The sequence below is a fragment of the Artemia sp. Qi Xiang Cuo genome, chromosome 4 (assembly GCF_049724085.1).
Source record: "Artemia sp. Qi Xiang Cuo chromosome 4, ASM4972408v1, whole genome shotgun sequence".
Taxonomy (NCBI): domain Eukaryota; kingdom Metazoa; phylum Arthropoda; class Branchiopoda; order Anostraca; family Artemiidae; genus Artemia; species Artemia sp. Qi Xiang Cuo.
Window position 1 is genome coordinate 47709618 of NC_142797.1, and position 21160 is coordinate 47730777.

The 21160-nt window shown below is 35.7% G+C and overlaps 1 protein-coding gene across 1 annotated transcript in view; it reads right to left on the reverse strand.

Moving 5' to 3' along the window:
- Window positions 1–3385: 3385 nt before the first annotated feature.
- The window catches only part of LOC148953173 (uncharacterized), a 78075-nt gene continuing 60300 nt past the window's right edge, over window positions 3386–21160 (reverse strand). Inside the window, exons 3-7 of the mRNA XM_089088339.1 lie at window positions 17583–18217; window positions 14993–15220; window positions 11358–11437; window positions 9364–9533; window positions 3386–3489 (exon numbers count right to left, since the gene is read on the reverse strand). Coding sequence (XP_088944465.1) covers window positions 9398–9533; window positions 11358–11437; window positions 14993–15220; window positions 17583–18217 — 1079 coding nt within the window. The 3' untranslated portion in view covers window positions 3386–3489; window positions 9364–9397. The remainder of the gene's footprint in view (window positions 3490–9363; window positions 9534–11357; window positions 11438–14992; window positions 15221–17582; window positions 18218–21160) is intronic.

A 21160-nucleotide genomic window follows, 5' to 3' on the forward strand; every position in this document is an offset into this window, starting at 1 on the left:
CATGCACCTTACTACTTGATTTGCAAGGATTTCTAAGGTTTGTTCTGAATTTCATTATTAAAATTGTTTTCTTGCCATCTACATCTCTCGTAGTATCAACTTTTTAGTATACTATAACGTTAAACTCTATTTTAAATTGACAACACTGCTCAAACACCACTTGTATATTATACAGAACATATCGAAGAAGTAAAGCTAGGTCAAGTCATAAGACCATTTTATCATCGTTAACCATTTCAATAGATTGATATTGTTCCAAATTTAAAATAAATAAGCTATAACTTAACAACCCCGAGGAGTTACCTTAACTGATAATCACCAATTCGCAAATGCTGTACCCGTTTTTTGCAATTAGAGTTAGCTTTAGCAGTGACACATTCCTAACAAATTAGTCTTGACTAAAGGCAATTATCCAATAATCAATTTCACCCATTTTTCTCTGCCTTCATATAAGCAAAGTCACAAATGTTATCTAGCTCTGTTTTTTCCCTATTGTCAAATTAACGACTTTTGTGTAGTCCAGTTCAAAATCGCTAAACCCTTTTTTTCTCCCCTTAAATACGAGCCAGTTCAAAGCTGTTGTCACGCGGCATAACTATAACAAACTAGTCTTGACTAATGGCAATTGTCCAAAAATCAGAAACCAGTCTGATAGCACATACTTCAAAGAAATGGAACAGTGGATAATGCATGGGTGATAGACAGATTTTCCTACAAAATCATTCCTAAATACACAATTTGAAAATTTCTAGTTTTTGGTTTAAAAAAAAAAAAAAAAAATAAATAAAACACGTTATGATGAAAGTGCCTCAAAAACCAGTCTGCTTGCGTTATACAATCTCAATTATACTTTCAAAATGTGTTTGATCACTTTATAGCTGTATAATATAAAAGGATTGGTTGCTTTTTGCAATGTGCACGTCAAACTGCACTGTATATTCATGTGTATTTCCTTGTGCAATTCGGACCTTATACATGGATAGTACTGCCATTTTCGTAGGAATTCAGTTTATTTTCAAATCACCGAAAAAATTTTAGCAACAAACTTTCACTATTAAGATTAACCAAAATAACAGTTATTACATTTTTTACTATGGGTTGTAGTTCACTCTTTACTATATTGTAGCTATCACTGCAACCATGATCTTTCCCTCGTGAAAAATATTTCTGAAAGCCAACGCGGTGAGGTCAGTTACATAGTAATAGTTGGTACCGTATTGTTGTTGTTTTTTTTTTTTTCAATGGCCATGTGGCTTTTTTTGTATAAATGGCAGATATCAGACGATAACTTATTTGGGATGTTTGCACTCTGTTCCAAAAAGTAAATACATTAAATGGGTTCTTTTGCTTGATGCAATGTTGCGCATATGCAATTTTTTTTCGTATTTCATGAATCGCATTTCATGGGATGGTATCCCTTCTTCGGCAACCCTGGGTATGGAATTAAAAAAGGACAGAAATTAAAAAAAAAGGGTTTCCCAAATGAAATTGAAAAGCTATGTTAAAACTAAAAACGGACAGAAATTTTTTTACAAGTTAGAGGGAATGTCTCCTTCTAAACTACCCGCTCTTGACGCTAAAGTTGGACTTTTTGTCTCAGGACGTTTCAAGAACGATTGCTTAAACAAAAGGCTATTGAATTTGTATAAGAAGTAGTTTTAAAGCGCTATAAAACTTTAGCGTCAAGAGTGGGCTGTTGAGGAGAGGTTAGCTTCTTTAATATACGAAATAATTTATGTTCTTTGGATCTTTATGTCGCTCTTTACTTTCATTTGATTTTGTTCAAAGTTTGATTCACGAGAGGATCTAGAACTTGTTCTCAAAGTAACAGTGGTGAGTCCAAATAAATTACTGGGTTGTAACTAGTGAAAAACGGTGCTAGGCACCCCCTGGAAAAATTTGCCCCCTGGAAAATCCCCTCCCCGCTGACAATTTTCCAAGGATAATTTCCCCGTAACATTCTCTCCATATGCAAAATTGTGCATTCAAACTGAAAGAAAGACAAGTAAAAAGAATTCTGTGCGTCAGGCCAGAAAAATTAATACCAAAAAATTTTCTCTCCACTGAAATATCTCCTTGTGAAAATCCCCCCCCCCCCCCCGTAGGAAACTCCCCCGAGAAAAATTTTAGAATGTTTCCCAATAACAAAAACTATATGTAAACAATTGATAAATTGCGATAATTACAGCCCTTTCCCAAGGGGAGGTTGGAGGGTCATGTCACCCCTAGAGGGGTATTTATTGGACCGGACCTTTCAATTTTTCTGAACCAAATGGCTATCTTAAAATTTCAAGATGATGTCTTTGGGGGAGAAGGGGGCGTGGAAAGAGAGCTAGTTGTTTTAAAATTTATTTCCAATCCTAGAAGATCTCCCGATCTTCTAAGATTCTTGGTTTGATACGATCATCCCTGGAATAAAAACAACACGCATCCGTGATCTTTTTTAGTCAAAAAAATACCAAATTCCAAATTTTTGTAGATGAGAGCTTGAAACCTGCACAGTAGGGTTCTCTGATCGTTTTGTAGTTAGGGAGAGGGATATATGCCTCAATATGTGCTTTTTAATCCCAAAACACCCCAACTATCATTAAGACTTAAAATTAATTAAAAATTCAGTGCTAAGGAGGGGAGGGGGGAGGTAGAAATTGATGCATAATCTCTTTTGATTTCCGGGAATATTTCCGGTGTACGCTGTAAATAGTAACATTGAACCCCAAAACAGGGGCGTAGCTCCAGTATTTTTATTGGAGGGCACAAGGGGTCTCCATCCGGAGATTCAAGGGGCATGGGCTGCAGAATAATTTTTTTCCAAATTATTGGGGGGCAACTGCCCCCCTTGCCCCCGCTCGAAATTAGCCACTACTCAAAAACGAGTAAAATTTATTCTTTACAGGAGGGAGATTACACCTTCCTCATCCCCAGCCTCTTCCTCGTGGTCGTAGAAATTTCAGAGGATGCTCATTCGATCGCAACTTAAGAGTTTAGTCCATTTTTTTAAAGTCAAAAGTAATTGGAGAACAACTAGCCCCTGTCCTAGAGCCTTATTTGATATCTCATCCTTTTGTTACCCTTTAGGATATCTAATCAACATTTTGAGTTCTCTGAGGGAAAAATTTCCGTGAGGGGGGATTCTCGCCGCTGGAATTTTTCATGGAGGGAGTTTTTCGGGGGGATAAATGCCCCTTAGAAAGTACTGAGCCCCTTCACACAATTTGAATTGAACCTCCAAGTGCGACACGAAGAAGTAAAAATTGTGCTAATGCAGGCAACATTAAAATACTTAGCGACATAGTACCCTGGAGATATATGCACCTACATTCGTTTCCTCGAGTAACTCTTTTAAAAAGAAAAAAAAAATATTAACTGGACGACAATAAAAAAAAACTATGAGTAAAACTGAACTTTCATTTTTAATTTAATAAGGTACAAAATTTTCACTGGCTGATGGCTGTAATCAGAGTAGAGCTTTGTCCGGCCTCTTGTCTTAGCCTGAAAAATGAAATAGAATAATTTTCTGCTTCATTAAATTTTCAGTGTAAAAATGGAACTATTTAACAAGAGCGTATCTTTTAATGAGCTTTATGATGCATGGTAAAAAGCATCAACCTAGATTTTCGGATAGCCAAAAATACCATGTATGCTTAATTAAGGCAGTTGTTGAGCTCTTGCTAAATCAGTGACAAATGGGAGCAGTTGAAAAAGGTCGAAATAGAAAAAAAATAGTATCTATAATTAAATACTCTTTGTCAGAACACAGACTACTCTGGTGAAAAAGTATTTGCAAATCAGCTCCTAAAAGTATCCAATGTTCGATTACTGTACAAAAATACTTCAGTGATTATGTTACAGGAGCAACATCTTGTTTATTCTGGGAAAGTGTTACGGGGTCTAACCCAAGATCATCGCCGGAAAATTTTTTAGGGGGGAGTGCAAAGTGCTGCCAGGAGCTTTTTTCCTTTTCTTGTTTCTACGGGGAGGGGCATATCTTTCTGCCAATAACTCCCTCCCCCCTACTGGAGTCCACAGTTCGGTACCTACGGTTTTTACTGAAAGTTCACAACTCCAAATAAATTGATGAAAATTACTTTACATATGGCCAAAAGGATAATTTTTGCTTTATCTTTAGCTTGCAGTATATGAGCTGTAGTAGTTTTTTATATTTTTACGGAGAATCTAAAGTTGATAGGCCAAGCTTTCGATTCTACGAACTATCCTTATGCTTTCTAGTGGACATCTCCGTGCCAGCGACAGGTATCCAATTGATTAAAGTCAAAAATACCTAAGATATGCAACGGTTCCTCGGCCTAATCGCCAGAATACCTTCTTATAATTCAATTCCGGACTGAAGGGCCATGAAACGGATATCAGTACCAACGGCAGGGAGTACTCTAGTACCTTATTCTTTACCTTGAAATATATATATATATATATATATATATATATATATATATATATATATATATATATATATATATATATATATATATATATATATATATATATATATATATATATATACATATTTGAACCCCTGTTCATACCAGAGGAAGCTAGAGGTTAAACAGTAGGGGAAATCCCGAAGGATTGTTACCACGAACTCCTAAATCAATCTTAGGCACCTCGTAGGAGCCCCAAAGATTGGTGGCTGTGGGAACAAACGTGGCACCTAATTGAAGAAGGAAAAAGATGAGAGCTTGTATCCTCCAGAAATAAGCCCATGGTCGCCTTGTTTTCCAAAATGAGCAGCACAGAGCTCTTGATAAAGCTGACGAGAAAAGCTCCCGAGCTAGTAAACGAAATTTTCTCGAGCCAAAAGCCACGCGGGCCAAAGAAGCATCAAAAAGATTCTAGAGCAGTGTGAAAAATAACTAATGGTGTCATATGGAAACGAATTACAAATAGAAGATGACCAGTCAAAGATTCATCGGGGATGCTTGTAAAGGAATAGATTGTAGTCAATGAAGTATGGGAAAATCATTTGGAAAATTTATTGAATAGACCCCTCCAGAAGAGCCCCCAAACATTTAAGGTATCCCGATCTCCCTCCTAAATATCAGCAAGGATCCACCTTATGTCAGTGAGATCCGAGAAGCATTCAAAGAAACTGAAAAACGGAAAATCACCTGGACTGAACTGCATATCTGCAGAAATGATTAAGGCATCGATATTCTCCTGCATCTTCATTTGTTCTTTACTCTTCACCCGGATATGAACAACGGGCGAAGTACCATCGTATTGGCAAAGTAGCACCCTCATGAGGATATTTTTTAAAGGAAAGAGATGGTATAGGTGCCTGACAACAGTGGGGTATAACTCTAATGTCAGTATCTGTGAAGAGGCTCTCTCGTATTATCATACATAGGGTCCGAACACAGCTCGAGCAGCCCCTCCAAGATGAACAGTATGGATTCTAGTCCTACGGCTCAAGTGCTGACCTTATATTCAAGCTTAGACTTCTAACTGAAGAAAGAAGAGAGTGTCGTCCGGAGATTTATGTGATCATTGTAGATATCGAGAAGGCTGTCAACTCCGTGGATCGTTAAAGTGCATGGAAGATTCTCATCCATTACAGAATCTCTGAGAAAAAAGTGACGATTACCATCGCCTTGTTCAAGGGTAACCAATGCGGCGTCAACACACCAAACAGCAAAACTCGTTTCTTCCAGATACTGTCAAGAATAAAACAGGGATGCATTTTGTCACCATTTTGTGATTTCTTGTGATGATGATCGATTATATCTCTCGGAATACAGAGACAGGAGGAATCAGATTAAGCATAGACGTTCAGGTAAACAGCATAGATTTTTCAGACAACATAGCAGTGATTGAATCAATCAAAAACAACTACAAAATTTACTAGAAGGGATCATGATGAAGTTAAACCGTCTCCATGTGCGGTGAATGCAAAAAAACAAAAAAAAAAAACAAAAAAAAAACAAAACAAACAAAAACAAAGGCATCGCAACAAGTGACTTACTTCTATCTATTAAATGTGACGACAAATATATTGAACAAGTTATCCATTCCAAATACCTAGAAAGTATAATCGAGAACACTGACTCCACAGTGAAAGAAATGCTCACCAGAATAGGACAAGCAACAGGTACCTTCAATAAAGTACGTAAAGGCTGGAGATCACAGAACTTGTTTCCATGTCTGAAGCTACACCTCTTCAGCAGCAATGTTAAGCCAGTACTATTAAACGCCACAGAAACACCACTTGCACCTGAGTCAAGAACAAGAAAGGAGACTCTTGACATTTGAAAACTCTAATCTTCGGAGAAAACTTAACATGCACTGGTTAATCATTTCATCCATGAAATGATGCAATTACCCTTAATGATTGACACCATCACAGTGCAATGGTAGACATATTTGGGGTATGTCCTCCATACGGAAGACCATAGACTTCTTCACCATAGAAACATACACTCCAAAAAGCTTCATTACATTAGCAAACATTGAAAGTCATAGCCGGGGAAGACCCAGAACCACAAGGAAGATTTATTTAGCCTGCACACCTTCATTCAATCAGAATGGTTGGACATCACTACGGCAAACTTGAGGGATGATTGGCGGCTCCTACTTGATTCCCAGGGTCCCTGGGGGGTAGGGGTGGTGCACGCGGTCTTAAGCCTAAGGAAAGGTATATCATCCTCGATAAGCTTATATCAGCGTATAAAATTAGATTCATTGTGGAAAACCTGGTTCAAGAGTTACACCATTCTGAAAATTTTGAAGGGCTGAGATCTTTTTGCGGTATGCATCGGGGAATAATAAATTGAAAAGTAGCTCTGCGCAAAATGAACCTAAGGCCTGATTCGGTGTAAAAACACATTGGAGGCACAAAGTGGGGCCTGGAGACCCTCCGACTCTTTCGCCCCTCTACCTCTCACTATGCCAACTTTTCTGTAAAAGGGAGGTTAGGTTGGACCTTGACTGAATTAGAAGCGCACAAGGGTTTTCAGTATGTATGAGCATAGGACAAAATTGAATTGTGGCCTCTGTAACGCCCTCTCCTGTCTGAAACCTGTATGATTGGAATCAGAAAGTGAGATCAAGACCCTACAACCCCAACCCCACAATCAACTTTTCAGCAAGAAAGGTAGGCAGGCATTTGTTTCTCCGATCGGCTTGAAATTTATGAGGTCAGCACCTTGGCTCAATTGAATAATGAACATTTTCTGAATTTTTCTCCCCTTTTCAAATCTTTCCGTAAAATTCTGAAGATCTATTTGAAGCTTATGGGGCGAGTACCTTTCGCCAACGGAATAAAGGGAATGGATTTTCAGATGTGTAAACTAAACTCTGAGTCTCACCTACTTTGTGCTCTAAAGTGGCCCGACTTGCTTGAGACTTGATACGAAGGTACTTGAAGTCAAAGACAATTTAATCAAGATTTTTTTGACAGTTGCTCTTTACGATCCAGATGTTAGTACGCTTCAAAGTTGTATTATTTGGGGAGTGATCTTCTGTCACGAAGTGTGGCTATTAAGTGAAAATCGTCAAATATGCTCATATTCAGAGGGTGAAGGGTTACAGACTTATAATAATTCAGTGTAATAATAATAATTATAATTTATTTACAACATACTTTTAAACAAAACAAGCGGAGAAGATTACTCTAAGAAGAAAGAAAAAGCAAATACCGAGACGTATAGACAACTTAATCTCAGACAGCAAACACTGATTATGTTATGGTTAGGGCCTAGGGACACAAAGACATGCCTTGTAAAGTTAGCACAAAGCAACTTAAACGATTGAATAATTTCGGTAGCACCATACCTCCAGTAATACGTGTATTACGATATTAAGTGGGAAGATACAACAAAATTTGTTATTTCTAAAATAGGCAATACTGATCTGGCACAAATCTTTCTTATTGAATAGCGAATACATATCACTTAAAAACAAGACAGAATGGTCACAATATGTGGAATACATTTTAGCTAAAACTCGGCGTGAATATTTTCCACAGTTAGGTATAATTTTTGCATATCCAATCTTCAATTTTTCGTTAACATCTCTCCTAACCTGGAGTTGCAAAAAGAGGAGCGCAGAACAAATACTAATCGATAACTACCGCAAACTCGCAGCATCACGAATTACTGAGAAACCACGGGACAAATAATGAGCTGATGATTTGGGATTTTAAAAATTTATATTTTCATTTATCAACATTCAAAAACAGGCCATTATTCTGAAACATCACAGAAGTACGTTGCACAGATAATACCAGAACAGACTTGGCCGGGCTTAAAACTAGCAGATCGTCCGCGTACGCAATATAAGACATATCAGATAAATTATAAAATATGAAGGCCTGATTCCTGATAACAGATTATGAATGCAAACATTAAATTGATAAGGTAATAGCACTCCATCCTGTTGTACTCAGGGTTGAACTGGTAGCCTACATTACCATAGAACTCTGTACGCAATTTCAAAGGAAGAAACGAATTAGTAAACCCAAAATTAATCACATGTATGACATAAGTTTCACTCCAAACTCTGACAAAGTGTATCACACTGTGCATTGAAAGTACTGTCGAAAGCTTTAGATAAATCCAAAGCGCAAATATGTAATCCATAGCCTTTAGACTGAGCATCATAAAGAATTGAAGATAAAACCTTATGCACATGCTGGCTCTCATTTCGACGTTGAAACCCAAATGGGTTTAAATCTTTCGCAGTTTGTTCAATAACATATGGGAGCAGAAAATATTAAAAAATATTACTAGTATTGCATGCAACAGTGATATGCTTATATGAACTGCAATCAAAAGGGTCTTTTTCACGTTTAAGAGTAAAATTCACTATCCCACAAAGGAAGGAATCATGCCAAGCTGGAGCCCATTGACTTGTGCCGGACAATCACCACGTAAATGATGAGCGCTAATCCCATCAAGATCACTCGATTTAGACTTAAGTTTAAACATACAATTAACAAAAGTTTTAGGTGATACAGGAATAACATGACGTTGCAAATTTTTAGGTGGCAGAAATTTATAAATAAAAAATAGATCTATCTTTGGTTCGTTTTCGATATACTTAAGGTAGAAAAAGAATTCACCCTTACTATTATAGTGTCGATGTAGCAATCATTTGGTAACGTAGGCTGTTAGTGAGTGTGAAGTGTAATTGTTACCTTTTATCTCCAAAACCTGTAAAATCACGAATGAAAAATACAAAAAATATTTTTAATGGGGTGAATGTCTTACTGTTTTGCCCCCATCCAAACCATCCCCCACTGTTTTGCCCCCCATCAGACCATTTTTCTACAAGGTAGACAGGAGCTCAAGCTTCTGCCGGCGAATCAACGCTTAATTAATTGATTTTGTCAAACTATTTTTAAGGCATTACCTTATCAAAGCCCTAAAGTTGCGGGCAGGAATTCTTAACGATGAAATTTAGCTTCAGTTTCTAATTCAGTCGGCTTTCTTTCAGGATATACGGTAGATTCTGAAGTAAAGTCTTTGCGTCTCAATTTAAAGCTATGTTCTTTCGAGTGTTCACGAAGAATGGTGGTTAACCTAAAAATATAATTAAAATTGTATTTCAGACAAAATCTTAGCTTACCATAGTCTACTTCAAGAATTTCAAGTTGGTATCGGTTTAGGCAGGAATCAGCCCCGATTTGCTACTCCAGACAAACTATCAAAATCGCATCCCCATGCATACTTAATAAAATCATTTGAGTATGCTAAAATGTATCGTTGAGGCTACGAAAATGCATTAATATAATCAAGTCAGTTTTCAGTGTTCTTAAAAAGTCAGTTTTCTTAAAGCATAACAAAGAATACAATTTTTGTTTAACTTGTCCACAAAACATTGTGCCTGCCAAGCTCACCATAAGACAATTTAGCTTATCAGCAAAACGCAACTGAAAAATGAAAAAGTTACATGACGATTCTATTAGTATTTCTCGAGCTTTAAACTAGAAAATCAAGATCTGTGCGGCTTATGGACAGCTGGAATTCTGTGGACCGTTTAGTATAGTAAAGCTATCAGTTGATATCAGTGTATAGTAAAGCTATCAGTTGAACTGTAAGGACGGAGCAACGTTAAAACTAAAAATAAATAGAAATTGCTACAATAAATAAAAATTATTCCGATTCAATGGCTGTCGTTCATAAACAGCTGGAAAGAAGAGTCAAATTTAAGCGTAAAGTGTGAGGGATTTAGGAGGGGTCAGTCCCCCAATAAGGATGAATTATTATTTGTTTTTATTTTTATCGTTGCTTCTTACTTTCAGTTTAAAAAAAAACTTATTTTGACCGTTTTTCAAATGATGCCAAGGCCAAATCAAGATATTATATGGGCCACCGGCCCCATAAACTTCCGGTTGCTGCTAAAAAATAGGATACGCCATTTTAACTGTATTCATATATTTCAATAATTGCCAACTGATTGGTAACTTCTTGCTTTGTCAGTTGTTCTGTTTAAGAATTAAACTGTTGAATGATAATTCAAATTTTAGGCAAAATTTGAAAGTTCAGTCAAAATTTTTGATGAACAGTAGTTTTGTTGAATAGGTTCTTATTAATATTTTTACTTCAGAGTTTCGGGTGGACGAAAGGTGTATTATTTTTCATATGAATGGAAATGCTGCGTGACTTTTGATCTTCTACGTGGCAGAGGCCGCCGTGACCTCTATAACAGGGTTCCCCGATGTTTAAATACATTGTATACACATGTTTAAATACATTATAATTACATAGAAACTGAAAAGTATTACCATTTATAATTGCCGAGGGCAAATCCCTGGTAGCACTTGCTATCCCCCTTCAAGACATTTTCTGGCATGGCTTATAATGCCCCGCCTCGCCTTTGGGTCCTCTGTGCCGATAGTCAGTTAAATCTGATATTTTATTCTATCAGACCAGTAGATTCACCATGTCAGAGAACCCTACTGCAGAGGTTTCAAGCTCCTACCTACAAAAAAGTGGGATCTTGCATTTTTTTTCTCAAGAAGAAAGATTTGTTTGTATTTGTTTCGTCTTCCCAGAGGTGATCCTGTAGAATCAATGGTTTAAAAGTCAGGAGAGGGCTCGTTCAAACAGAAATTAAAAGTTTTAGTCCCCTTTTTCAGTGACAAAAGACTCCTCCACGATAAAGTGGCGTTTCTGAGGATATACGTACATGTGTTTTATATATATATATATATATATATATATATATATATATATATATATATATATATATATATATATATATATATATATATATATATATATATATATATATATATATATATATATATATATATATATATATGAGTCTAGGCTGGTCCCCCACCCCCGGAAATTCCTTGATCTACGCTTAAACTATAGTGTGCTAGTACGCGATTTACTTACCTATGTTCATTAAAGTCCATGAATCCGTTGTCTCTTCGGCCTACTTCTACCACAGGTGAATTTGCGAGAACATTTTTCACCTAAAAAAGGAGCAAAACCGTCAACTGTTGGAAATGTTTTTGAATCAGTTTAGAATCAGTTTAGGTATGATGACTTCCCGAGCTTTAGAAAGTAATGAAGCTCGTCTGATTTAACCTCTATTTGATTTGGTGTAATTTCAATTTAATACCCTCAGGTGTTCCTGCTCTTCTGACAACCCGTGTGCACCTAGTTTCTTTTATTTAATTTTATATCTCCCTAAACTTTCCATGAAAGTTTGACCTTAATGACCTATTCTGTATTTCAGATATTGCATCTATGCCATTTTTACAACCTTGGTGCACTCAAACTGTTTTGGTTTAGTTCAATAGCAGCAGTAAGAGTAGCGGTAGTAATAATAATAGTAGTAGTAGTACTAGAAGTAGGAGCACTCTCAGGTGTTTCAGCCCTTTTGACAACCCACGTACACCTGGTGTCTTTTGATTTAATTGTATATCTTCCTAAGCTTTCCATGAAAGTTTGACCTTATTGACCTATTCTGTGTTTCAGATATTGCATCTATGCCATTTTTAAAACCTTGGTGCACTCAAAATCCTTTGGTTTAGTTCAATAGTAGCAGTAGCAGTGGCTGTAGCAATAATAGTAGTAGTAGTAGTATTGTAGTAGTAGTAGTAGTAGTAGTAGTAGTAGTAGTAGCTCGTCTGATTTAACCTCTATTTGATTTGGTGTAATTTCAATTTAATACTCTCAGGTGTTCCTGCTCTTCTGACAACCCGTGTGCACCTGGTGTCTTTTATTTAATTTTATATCTCCCTAAACTTTCCATGAAAGTTTGACCTTAATGACCTATTCTGTGTTTCAGATATTGTATCTGTGCCATTTTTACAACCTTGGTGCACTCAAAATCCTTTGGTTTAGTTCAATAGTAGCAGTAGCAGTGGCTGTAGTAATAATAGTAGTAGTAGTAGTAGTAGTATTGTAGTAGTAGTAGTAGTAGTAGTATTAGTAGTAGTAGTATTAGTAGTAGTAGTAGTAGCAGTAGTAGTAGTAGTAGTAGTAGTAGTAATAGTAGTAGTAGTAATACTAGCAGTAGTAGTAGTAGTAGAAGTTGTAGTAGTAGTAGCAGTTGTAGTAGTAGTAGCAGTTGTAGCAAAATGACTCTATTTTGATTTTGTTTTGATGTCTATGTTATGTGTTCATAGTTCGTTCTTTTTCTTTCTTTTATTTTCATAATACTCCATCATGTTTTGTTGTTTAACTGCATGATGGGAAATAAATGTTCATTCATTCATTCAGTAGTAGTAGTAGCAATAGTAGGCAGTAGTAGTAGTAGTAGTATTAGTATTAGTAGTAGTTATAGTAGTAGTAGTAATAGAACCCTGAAAGTTACAACTTAATACCCTTAGTCGTTCCTGGAATATTGCTGATACGCCCTTTGACAACGTGCATGCACATAGTCCCTTTTAATTTGGTTTTCATCCCCATCAAATTTACCTGACAATTTCAACTTAATATCCTGTTCCATCCCGGAGATATTGCTCCAATGCCATTTTTACAGCTTAGATGTACTTAAACTCTTTTGATCTAGTTCGCTAGTAGTAGTACCAGTAGTAGTTGCAGCGGTAGTATTAGTAATAGTAGCCTTGAAAGGTTGACCTCAACAGCCTTAACCTTTTCCGAGACCCAGGATCAAATATCCCTTCCAAATGACGAAATTTCAAGGAGGCACACTTGTGCCTCTATAAAGAGGCGACCCACCACAATGTTAAGCGATTTCAGGTCCTAGAGGTCGCAGAGAGACGGCGGTAATCGCATTTTGTAGCCCAAGCTCAAACTAAGAAACTTGTGCCTCCTAATCCCTGTACGTTTTAAGGTTCGACCTTGTAACTCAGCCTCTTTAACTCTTTAGAAAACGTAGTTTTTTTTCAAATAATACACATAAACAGGTTAGACATGCTTTGTTATGAAAATTGACGCGCAGATATTTTCATAACAAAGCATGTCTAACCTGTTTATGTGTATTATTTGAAAAAAAACTAAGGTTTCTCGTAAATGTAAATTCGGGGGATACTTTTTTCGGTCTGAAAATATCAAAAGGCCCTAACAGGTCGAATTCTGCTTCGAATGAGTCCTCATTCAACCGGATCCGTTGCCAACTGTGGCCTGTAGGCGTGGCTAAGAAAAAAAAAAGAAATGATGATGAATTTTAAGTGGCTATATTTGGTTTTTTGAAAGCAGGGAAGGAGTGATCGGATTGAGCTGAAATTTCGAGGATAAGCTCCCGGGCTTAGCAAATTAGCAATATACTATAATATTACTTATAAAATATAAAATTATACTTATAAAATTAGCAATACAATAATTCTGACCCACAATAAGCAAAAACAACAAAGTGGAGTACAAAATTGGAGAGAAAACAATCGACGCCCTATGCGGCAGCAATGGCTCATATATGTAAATATATATATATATATATATATATATATATATATATATATATATATATATATATATATATATATATATATATATATATATATATATATATATATATATATATATATATATATATATATATATATATATATATATATATATATATATATATATATATATATATATATATATATATATATATATATATATATATATATATATATATAAAATATATATATTTTTAGATATATATATATACATATCTAAAAATATTATATAAAAATATTTAAAAAAATATTATAAAAAAATCATTTTATAAAATCTTTAATCATTTTTTTTTTGCTAACAACAGCGGTCGTTTTTAAGTGGAATTTGAGGAAGTTGCAGCTGCCAAAAACTAACACAACACATGAAACAAGACAACACAACACAGTCTTAAGTTTTTCAACACAATTTGTTTGCGGTTAGTATTTAGTATAGAAAATTATTTGAAAGCTATATTTAAAAAGTTAACAGCCCCTGCCTTAGACGAGGCATCTGGGCCATAAAGGGCTCCCAAGAAATCTACACAGGGACCACTACTAGAACTAGGAACCGGCCCACTTACATTTTTAACTTTTAAGCGCTATATTTACAAGTAAGTAACCTCTCATTAAGAAGAGTAGTTGAACTTTTGAATTTATTGAATGAACAAGAAATATGACAAGTTCCACAATGTTTTACATAGAACAACAACAAAAACAAAAAACAATTCAATATAGTGCTTTGGCTTTTTTTATAGAACTTACTAATGCCTAAAGATGTTCCAGCATTTTCATAATAAGTCTGGAACAATTTTAGACATATATTCCAGACACGTCGATAAGCACTTTCATCCAAGTACCAAAATTAGTAAAACTGCACTGACCCCAAATATTGATCAAGAACTCATGCCGAAAAGGTGCTAGATACAGAGGCGTCTCCCATACAATGCTCTAGTTCTATCTGTTTTGCTATATTTTCATCAAATTTGACGGGTAATTTAAATTAAAGTAAAAATTATCTAAGCAAATTAATCTTCAGTTAGGTTCTTGCCGACGATTACATTTCAAAAGAAAAATTCAAACTTTAAAGATTGAGTGAGTACTTGGGTATGACAAAGAAGAGTTTACTTTCCTAACCTTATTTGCTAAAACGAGTCCAAGTCCTAAGAGGCCCATTGTTGACACAGATTGAACGTAAGGACTATCAATGGACTGCAGTCTATTTTTTCTGTCCATTATCGGGTTTTTCGAAGATGAAACTTGAGATGCCATTGGTGGTGGGGGTAGTGGCGGGAGATGCAGTGGACTAATTGGTGCTCTCGGTTGAGCTGACGAAATGAGCCTCTCTTCTTTTTCCTGGAATTCCTAGAGAAAAAAAGTGAGGGTTCAAGTTCTTTATTAATCAATAAAAAGAAATTTCACAGAACTATCAAATTAATGACCCAAGGTGAGAATAACTCGTGTGTGGGTTTATTCACTCAACAATAAATAAATAATACTATTTGCAAATCCTGGAATAAAAAAATTGCTCTTTAACTCTCCGTACGGTAAAAAAAAAAACTCCCAATAAATTCAAAATAACCAAATAAAAAATATTTAAAATAAAATGAAATGAGGAACATCCACCCCAGAAATAAAAATCAAATTAATAATTACTAATTGAGTGATTCTTTAATCTAATTTTATTATTAACCAAGGATTTATTAAAATTTATAAAACTATGAAATTTAAATATTGTAAACGCATATTGTTTTTTTTTATATGAATGGAAAAAATGATGGTGCCGCAAAGTAATTAGCGATAAAACCCAAGAAAAATCTCATGATGTTTTTGGTAACATAACAGAAGTTTCCAGTGACGGATAAATTCCACGCTATTTCTCGCTCTGGCCTTTGACGAAGGATATTAAGTCAAAGCATCTTTGTAGTTCCGAGAAATCCATACTGAACACTCACGAATTTTGTCACATACAGTTTTCAATACACTATCTAAAAATAAATCAGCCTTCTAACTCTGGCACCTCCAACATGGTTCCACCAAAAGTATTAAATTCTTCAAATTCCATGAAGACCTTGTTTGAAGAGCTGGAGATATGTAGGAAGAGACAGGAATTTACCCCAATTAACCAACAAATTTCCAAATAATGCAATTGAGCTATGTGTAATTAGGGCCATGCCGAACTTCAATGAATCTTACGGCAACACCTGGTAGCTTCCAGGTGAAAAACATTTTTCACAGCAAAAATTGACGATGTAAAATAAAAATAAACTTCTATCAACAGATATTTCGGTGCTTCCGAATTCTTTAGGAAGGAAAATGGTGGCGGAACCGATTTCAAAGTTTGCTGGGGTTGGGCAGCCATGGTTTATAACAGGCAGAAGTGGGACTCATTCACTTTGTGGTTGTCATTAACATCAAAATAATAGAATCCTTAGCTGCTAAAGTTGCGGTTTTTCTCAAACAAAACGATTTGGAGGGTTTGAATTCTGGATGAGTTAGCTCAGCTCTTAGACCTAATAATTCTTAGACCAGTAACAGAAACAATTTACGAATTCATATTGATTTTTTTCGAGGCAATTTGGAGCCTGGCGTTGGATTTTTGACGTTTAACGAGGACAAAATCCAAGCTTTTTCAAATCCATTTGTGGTGCACTGGTACAATGTGATAGCCTGTGGGAAAAATAAATTACTTGCTGTCAGCAATCATAAGGATAAAAAAGACTGATGCAGTTCATGTATTTTGAAAATTATATTACTATTCCTGGAATGCATTACTAATGTTGGAGCCGCGTCATTCCACTGAAAAAAAAGACAGTGCTCGTATATTATCGGACCTGCACAACGCCATGTTAAGGTAAAGATTTTGTGCTCCGTAATAAGATGACCCTCCCATGGGCGCCCATAAGCTGAATTCCAGGGGGGGGCAAACTTCGTCTAATTGCTACTTTTAATGCTATATAATAAAAATCTCAGAACAAAAATATAAAAATAAGGCAGCATCATTCAGCCAGGGGGGGGGGCAAGAGCCCCCCCCTGACCCCCCATATGGGCGCCCATGGACCCTCCAAAAGTAGTAGCACGCATGTACACTTTTCAATATTTTGAGAAAAATGTCTTTGAAGTTTCTCAACTTTTGTGTAACTTTTCTCAACTTTTTTGTCGAAACTAAATACAGTGATTTTGTCGAAACTACCCTTTCTGATTATGTCACAAAAATAAATCCCAGACTTAGCTGAATCTTTTAGACGTCTGTTGCTTGACCTCGTATGAAACTTGAGGCATGCTTATGCCTGTCCTCAAGTTACGGGCATTTGAGCTAGATGAAAAATTTCTTTGTGGTGTTTTCAAGTCTAATGCCTGTACCTATGCTACGACTTTCTATCGGAATTGTAGCTAATTCATCAGGGGCATGGTTTTTATATGGATTTTTTTTAATGGACTAACGAACTATTTAATCAAGGAACTCCACGGGTGAAAAGCGCACACATGGCAGAAATGTGTTTCATCTTTAGAAGACGAGATAAAACGCTGTGGAAATGTATTATTGACATTGATAACTTTTCGGGACTTCTTATTCGAGTATCCTTTCCTATATCATTCGATCCAAAAATATACATGCTAAAACTAAAAAAAACTCTATCTGATGAAGAATGTTGGGAGTGAAACGAAAGTCTTATATTCGAAATTGTTATAAAATTAAAGATTCAAAAAAGGATAAACCGCTTACCATAAATAACTTTTCAATATAGTCTTTTGAAACAGTTACAATTCCTATAATTTTCATTATATCATCAAGGCGGTCCAACGTATCCAGGCCAGCATGTACATTATTCAGATATAGTTCAAGATCTTCGACCTGTTCATCAGTTAAAGTATCGATGGGGTCTGAGTTCGAATTCAAAGCTTCAATGTCTGCAAGGTTTTCTAGTTTTATTTCACTGGGTGTAGTGATTTCATGCCTTGCGATAGTATTGGTACTTATTCGGCGATTTTTTTTATAAGGTTTCTTTGTAGGTTCATAAGAACTGATTGCTATTCCCTCTTTTCTGACTATACCCGTATCAGCCTTCAGTTGTCTTCGCGGATGGCCAACGTGCGTAGATATTCTCCTTTTGCTAGAATGCCCATCAGGAGTCGTTGATTTGTAATCATTGCTGGGAGTTGATTTGCTACTCAGACGTCGCTTTTCGGAACTAATAACTGGTGCCTCGGTTGCTTCGAGTACTGCCTGAGCAATTAAAGCATTTACTGCTGAAAATGAAGCCATAGGATGTTGCGGTGGTGAATAATATTTCCAACTGTTTTCATCCTCCTTAACAGCTGCTGATTCAACTTGTTTGTCAGTCAAATATGATCTATTGACTAAAAAGAAAGTTACGGTAAAATAGAGAGAAAATAGAAAACAAATAACAGAAAAATAAGAACTATAGGCGGAGGTCTCAGCGGCCACACTCATACGCACATGCAGTATTGACTATATGATCTGTCATGCTAAGTTTAGCGGTACCTTTATTGGTATTATTATAAGGAATGTAGAGAAAGCTAAACTATATTTTTTAGTTGCACTTTTAACAGGGGTATTTATAAATTAAACCTGAAACCAAGGATAGTGACAATGAAAGCTGGTTTTTGGATAAGGTATACTGTCTATATTTAAGAAAAAAAGAAAAAATTATAAAAAAAATTAAACCAAAGTTTTTCTGATGGAAGTAAAGAGTGAAGTAGAAGCTTGACGGACAAAAATTACTGCTTGGCAGTTTATGAAAAATGCATACGCAAAACGGGTCCGAATATTCTGACTCTCGTTACTTCCTTGTACTTTTAGAATTGGGAAAAACGTGTCCTTTACTAAAAACTTATCTTCTTTGAGTTTTTTTTTAAATAATGGAAAACTGTATTATACATTTTATTGATTTTATAGCAGGTGAATGACTATTGCCTTTTAAATTTGCCTTTTATTTTTTGCAGGCTACTTGAGGACTTTGCTGCTTCTAATTCAGTTTCGCTTTGTTGGTTTTGTGTTTTAAGTAAAGCGCTAGTTTTTCAGAATTATACAAATGAAGGGAAATATCACGATCGAATTTATTTAGACCAGCTTTGCACATATATGTTGTATAAACTCCAAACCAATAATTTTAAAGTTTATAAATTTGTTTTTTGCTTTCATCAAAAAACATGTTTCTATTAAAAAATTAATTGTATTATAGGATGGTATAAGTTACGTCAAATTTATTGCAATCAAGAAATCATTTTGAAATGACAAAAAAACTGGTCTTTAAGTACTTGTTTTAACATGTAGGATATCTAAATCTCATTTTTGCGATTTCTCGGGCTGAACGAAAACTACATCTAGTGTCGGGTGATATCGGATATCAATATCGATATATGGATATGTCGCATCAAATATCGATATCAAAACATAAATTTTGAAATCGCAAACGATATTATTTCGGCTTTTTCTGGTATTTACCAGTGAAAGTCAGGCAGAAAAGATCCAACATAGAAAATTGTTTCACAAATATCCAAGAAGAAGAATAATCCATACAATACACTGACTCATTTATGAAGATACACATCATGCACAACTGTATCCATACGATGGCATAGCCCGTCTCCAATGTGAGAGCAAAATAGCAAAATACATAGATTGGGAATCTGTAGAATTGGGCATCTGTAAAATACAAATTACTGGAATCTGCATCGGTAGATACAAGTGCAGAATCAAGAATCAAGCCAGTTTGTGGGGATCACATGATGACGTTTCAGTAGTCACTGCAAGACAAGCTTCGTCAGCAGCTGCATCTGTCACGGCTCTGTAGATTTTCAGTAGGGAGTCTTTAGTTCCAAGAAAAACTGATCCACTCAAGTCGTGGAGGTCTTGCAATAGGGGTGTCAGAAACACCCATACAAAGTTGTCAGGACATTATTGCCCATGCCTGCCACCAATGTCCTTTCTGAGATTGAATTCCAAGCCTGATTAGTTAATAACATAGTTCGTGGCAGCAAACTGTAAGTAAGGAGCAGCTCGGCCATAGCAATGAAAACTCTAAAGCACGGAAATTTTATAACAATAGACATATATAAACTGAATTGGTTTTTGTATGCCGACTCCATATACATAAAATTCATTAAGTTTTCTATACCCATCAAAAGCTACGAGCCTAAGAAAATTTGCATTATTTTTGAACAAAGGCAGGAGCGCCATTTAAGTCAATTAATATTAATAAGAATCACAAATTCGGCATATCAGAGAACCATACTGTAAGGGTTTCTAGCTTCCATCTTAAAATATGTGAAATTTTGTGAGTTATGCCAAAAGCGATGGATGTGTGTTTATTTGTTTTGTTTTTATCAGTTTTTTTGCCAGGACGATCGTATCGAACTAATAGTCATATAAAATCGGGACAGGGCTCGCTCGAACAAAGATTACAGTTCTAGTTCCACATTTCGTGACCAAACCGATTGGAGGACAACTAGATTCCCCCTCCCTCCCATGCTCCTTTTTACCTTAAAAAATTAAAATGAATTTACTGAAAAAAAATGTGCATTGTCAGTTATGCTTATATATATTCCTTAAAATCTTAATTATTTTTTGATTTCTTAAAGTTATAAAAGTGAAAACATAAAGGAATTTTGTTCAGTAAAGTACAAATTATATTCTGGCTTTTAGAAAGCATGGGGTTTAGAACCCTACTCATATTACTTTCTGCTCGTTTTGAATTTGATTCTATTATTTATTTTAATTTCTGTTTGTTTTGAGTTTGACTCAAAACGAGGGGAGTGTCCTCCTCAAAACTATAATTTCTGGATCTTTCAACTACGTTGAACAAAATGGCTATTTCAAAATTTTGATCGGATGTGTTTGGGGAAATGGCGGGCGTGGAAGGGTGTTAGTTTCCTTCCAATCAGTTTCGACTATTAAAAAGGGCACAAGCCATTCCAATTTCCAATCGAATGGGCTCTTTTCGAAGTTTATATGACAACTCCTTCGATTAGAAGTGCCCTGGTCTAAGACCAACCAAAAAAAATAATAATAATAAATGATAAATGCCAACATCGTTCTTTACTTAGGCAGCGCTATTGCGCTGCCTATATCATATCAGTCACCTGATCCACCTGATACAAAATTTGTATTGACTTTCGACAGGCCTTTGATCTAATCTGGAGGAAAGGCTTGTAACATATTCTAAAGCAGTAGTTTACTAGATGAAGTCGTAGCCATAATGGAGATTACGAGCGACCAGATTAGAAGCCCAATACTAAACGAGGATGGACTCTCAGGTAAATTCTTAACCTTCTCCGATG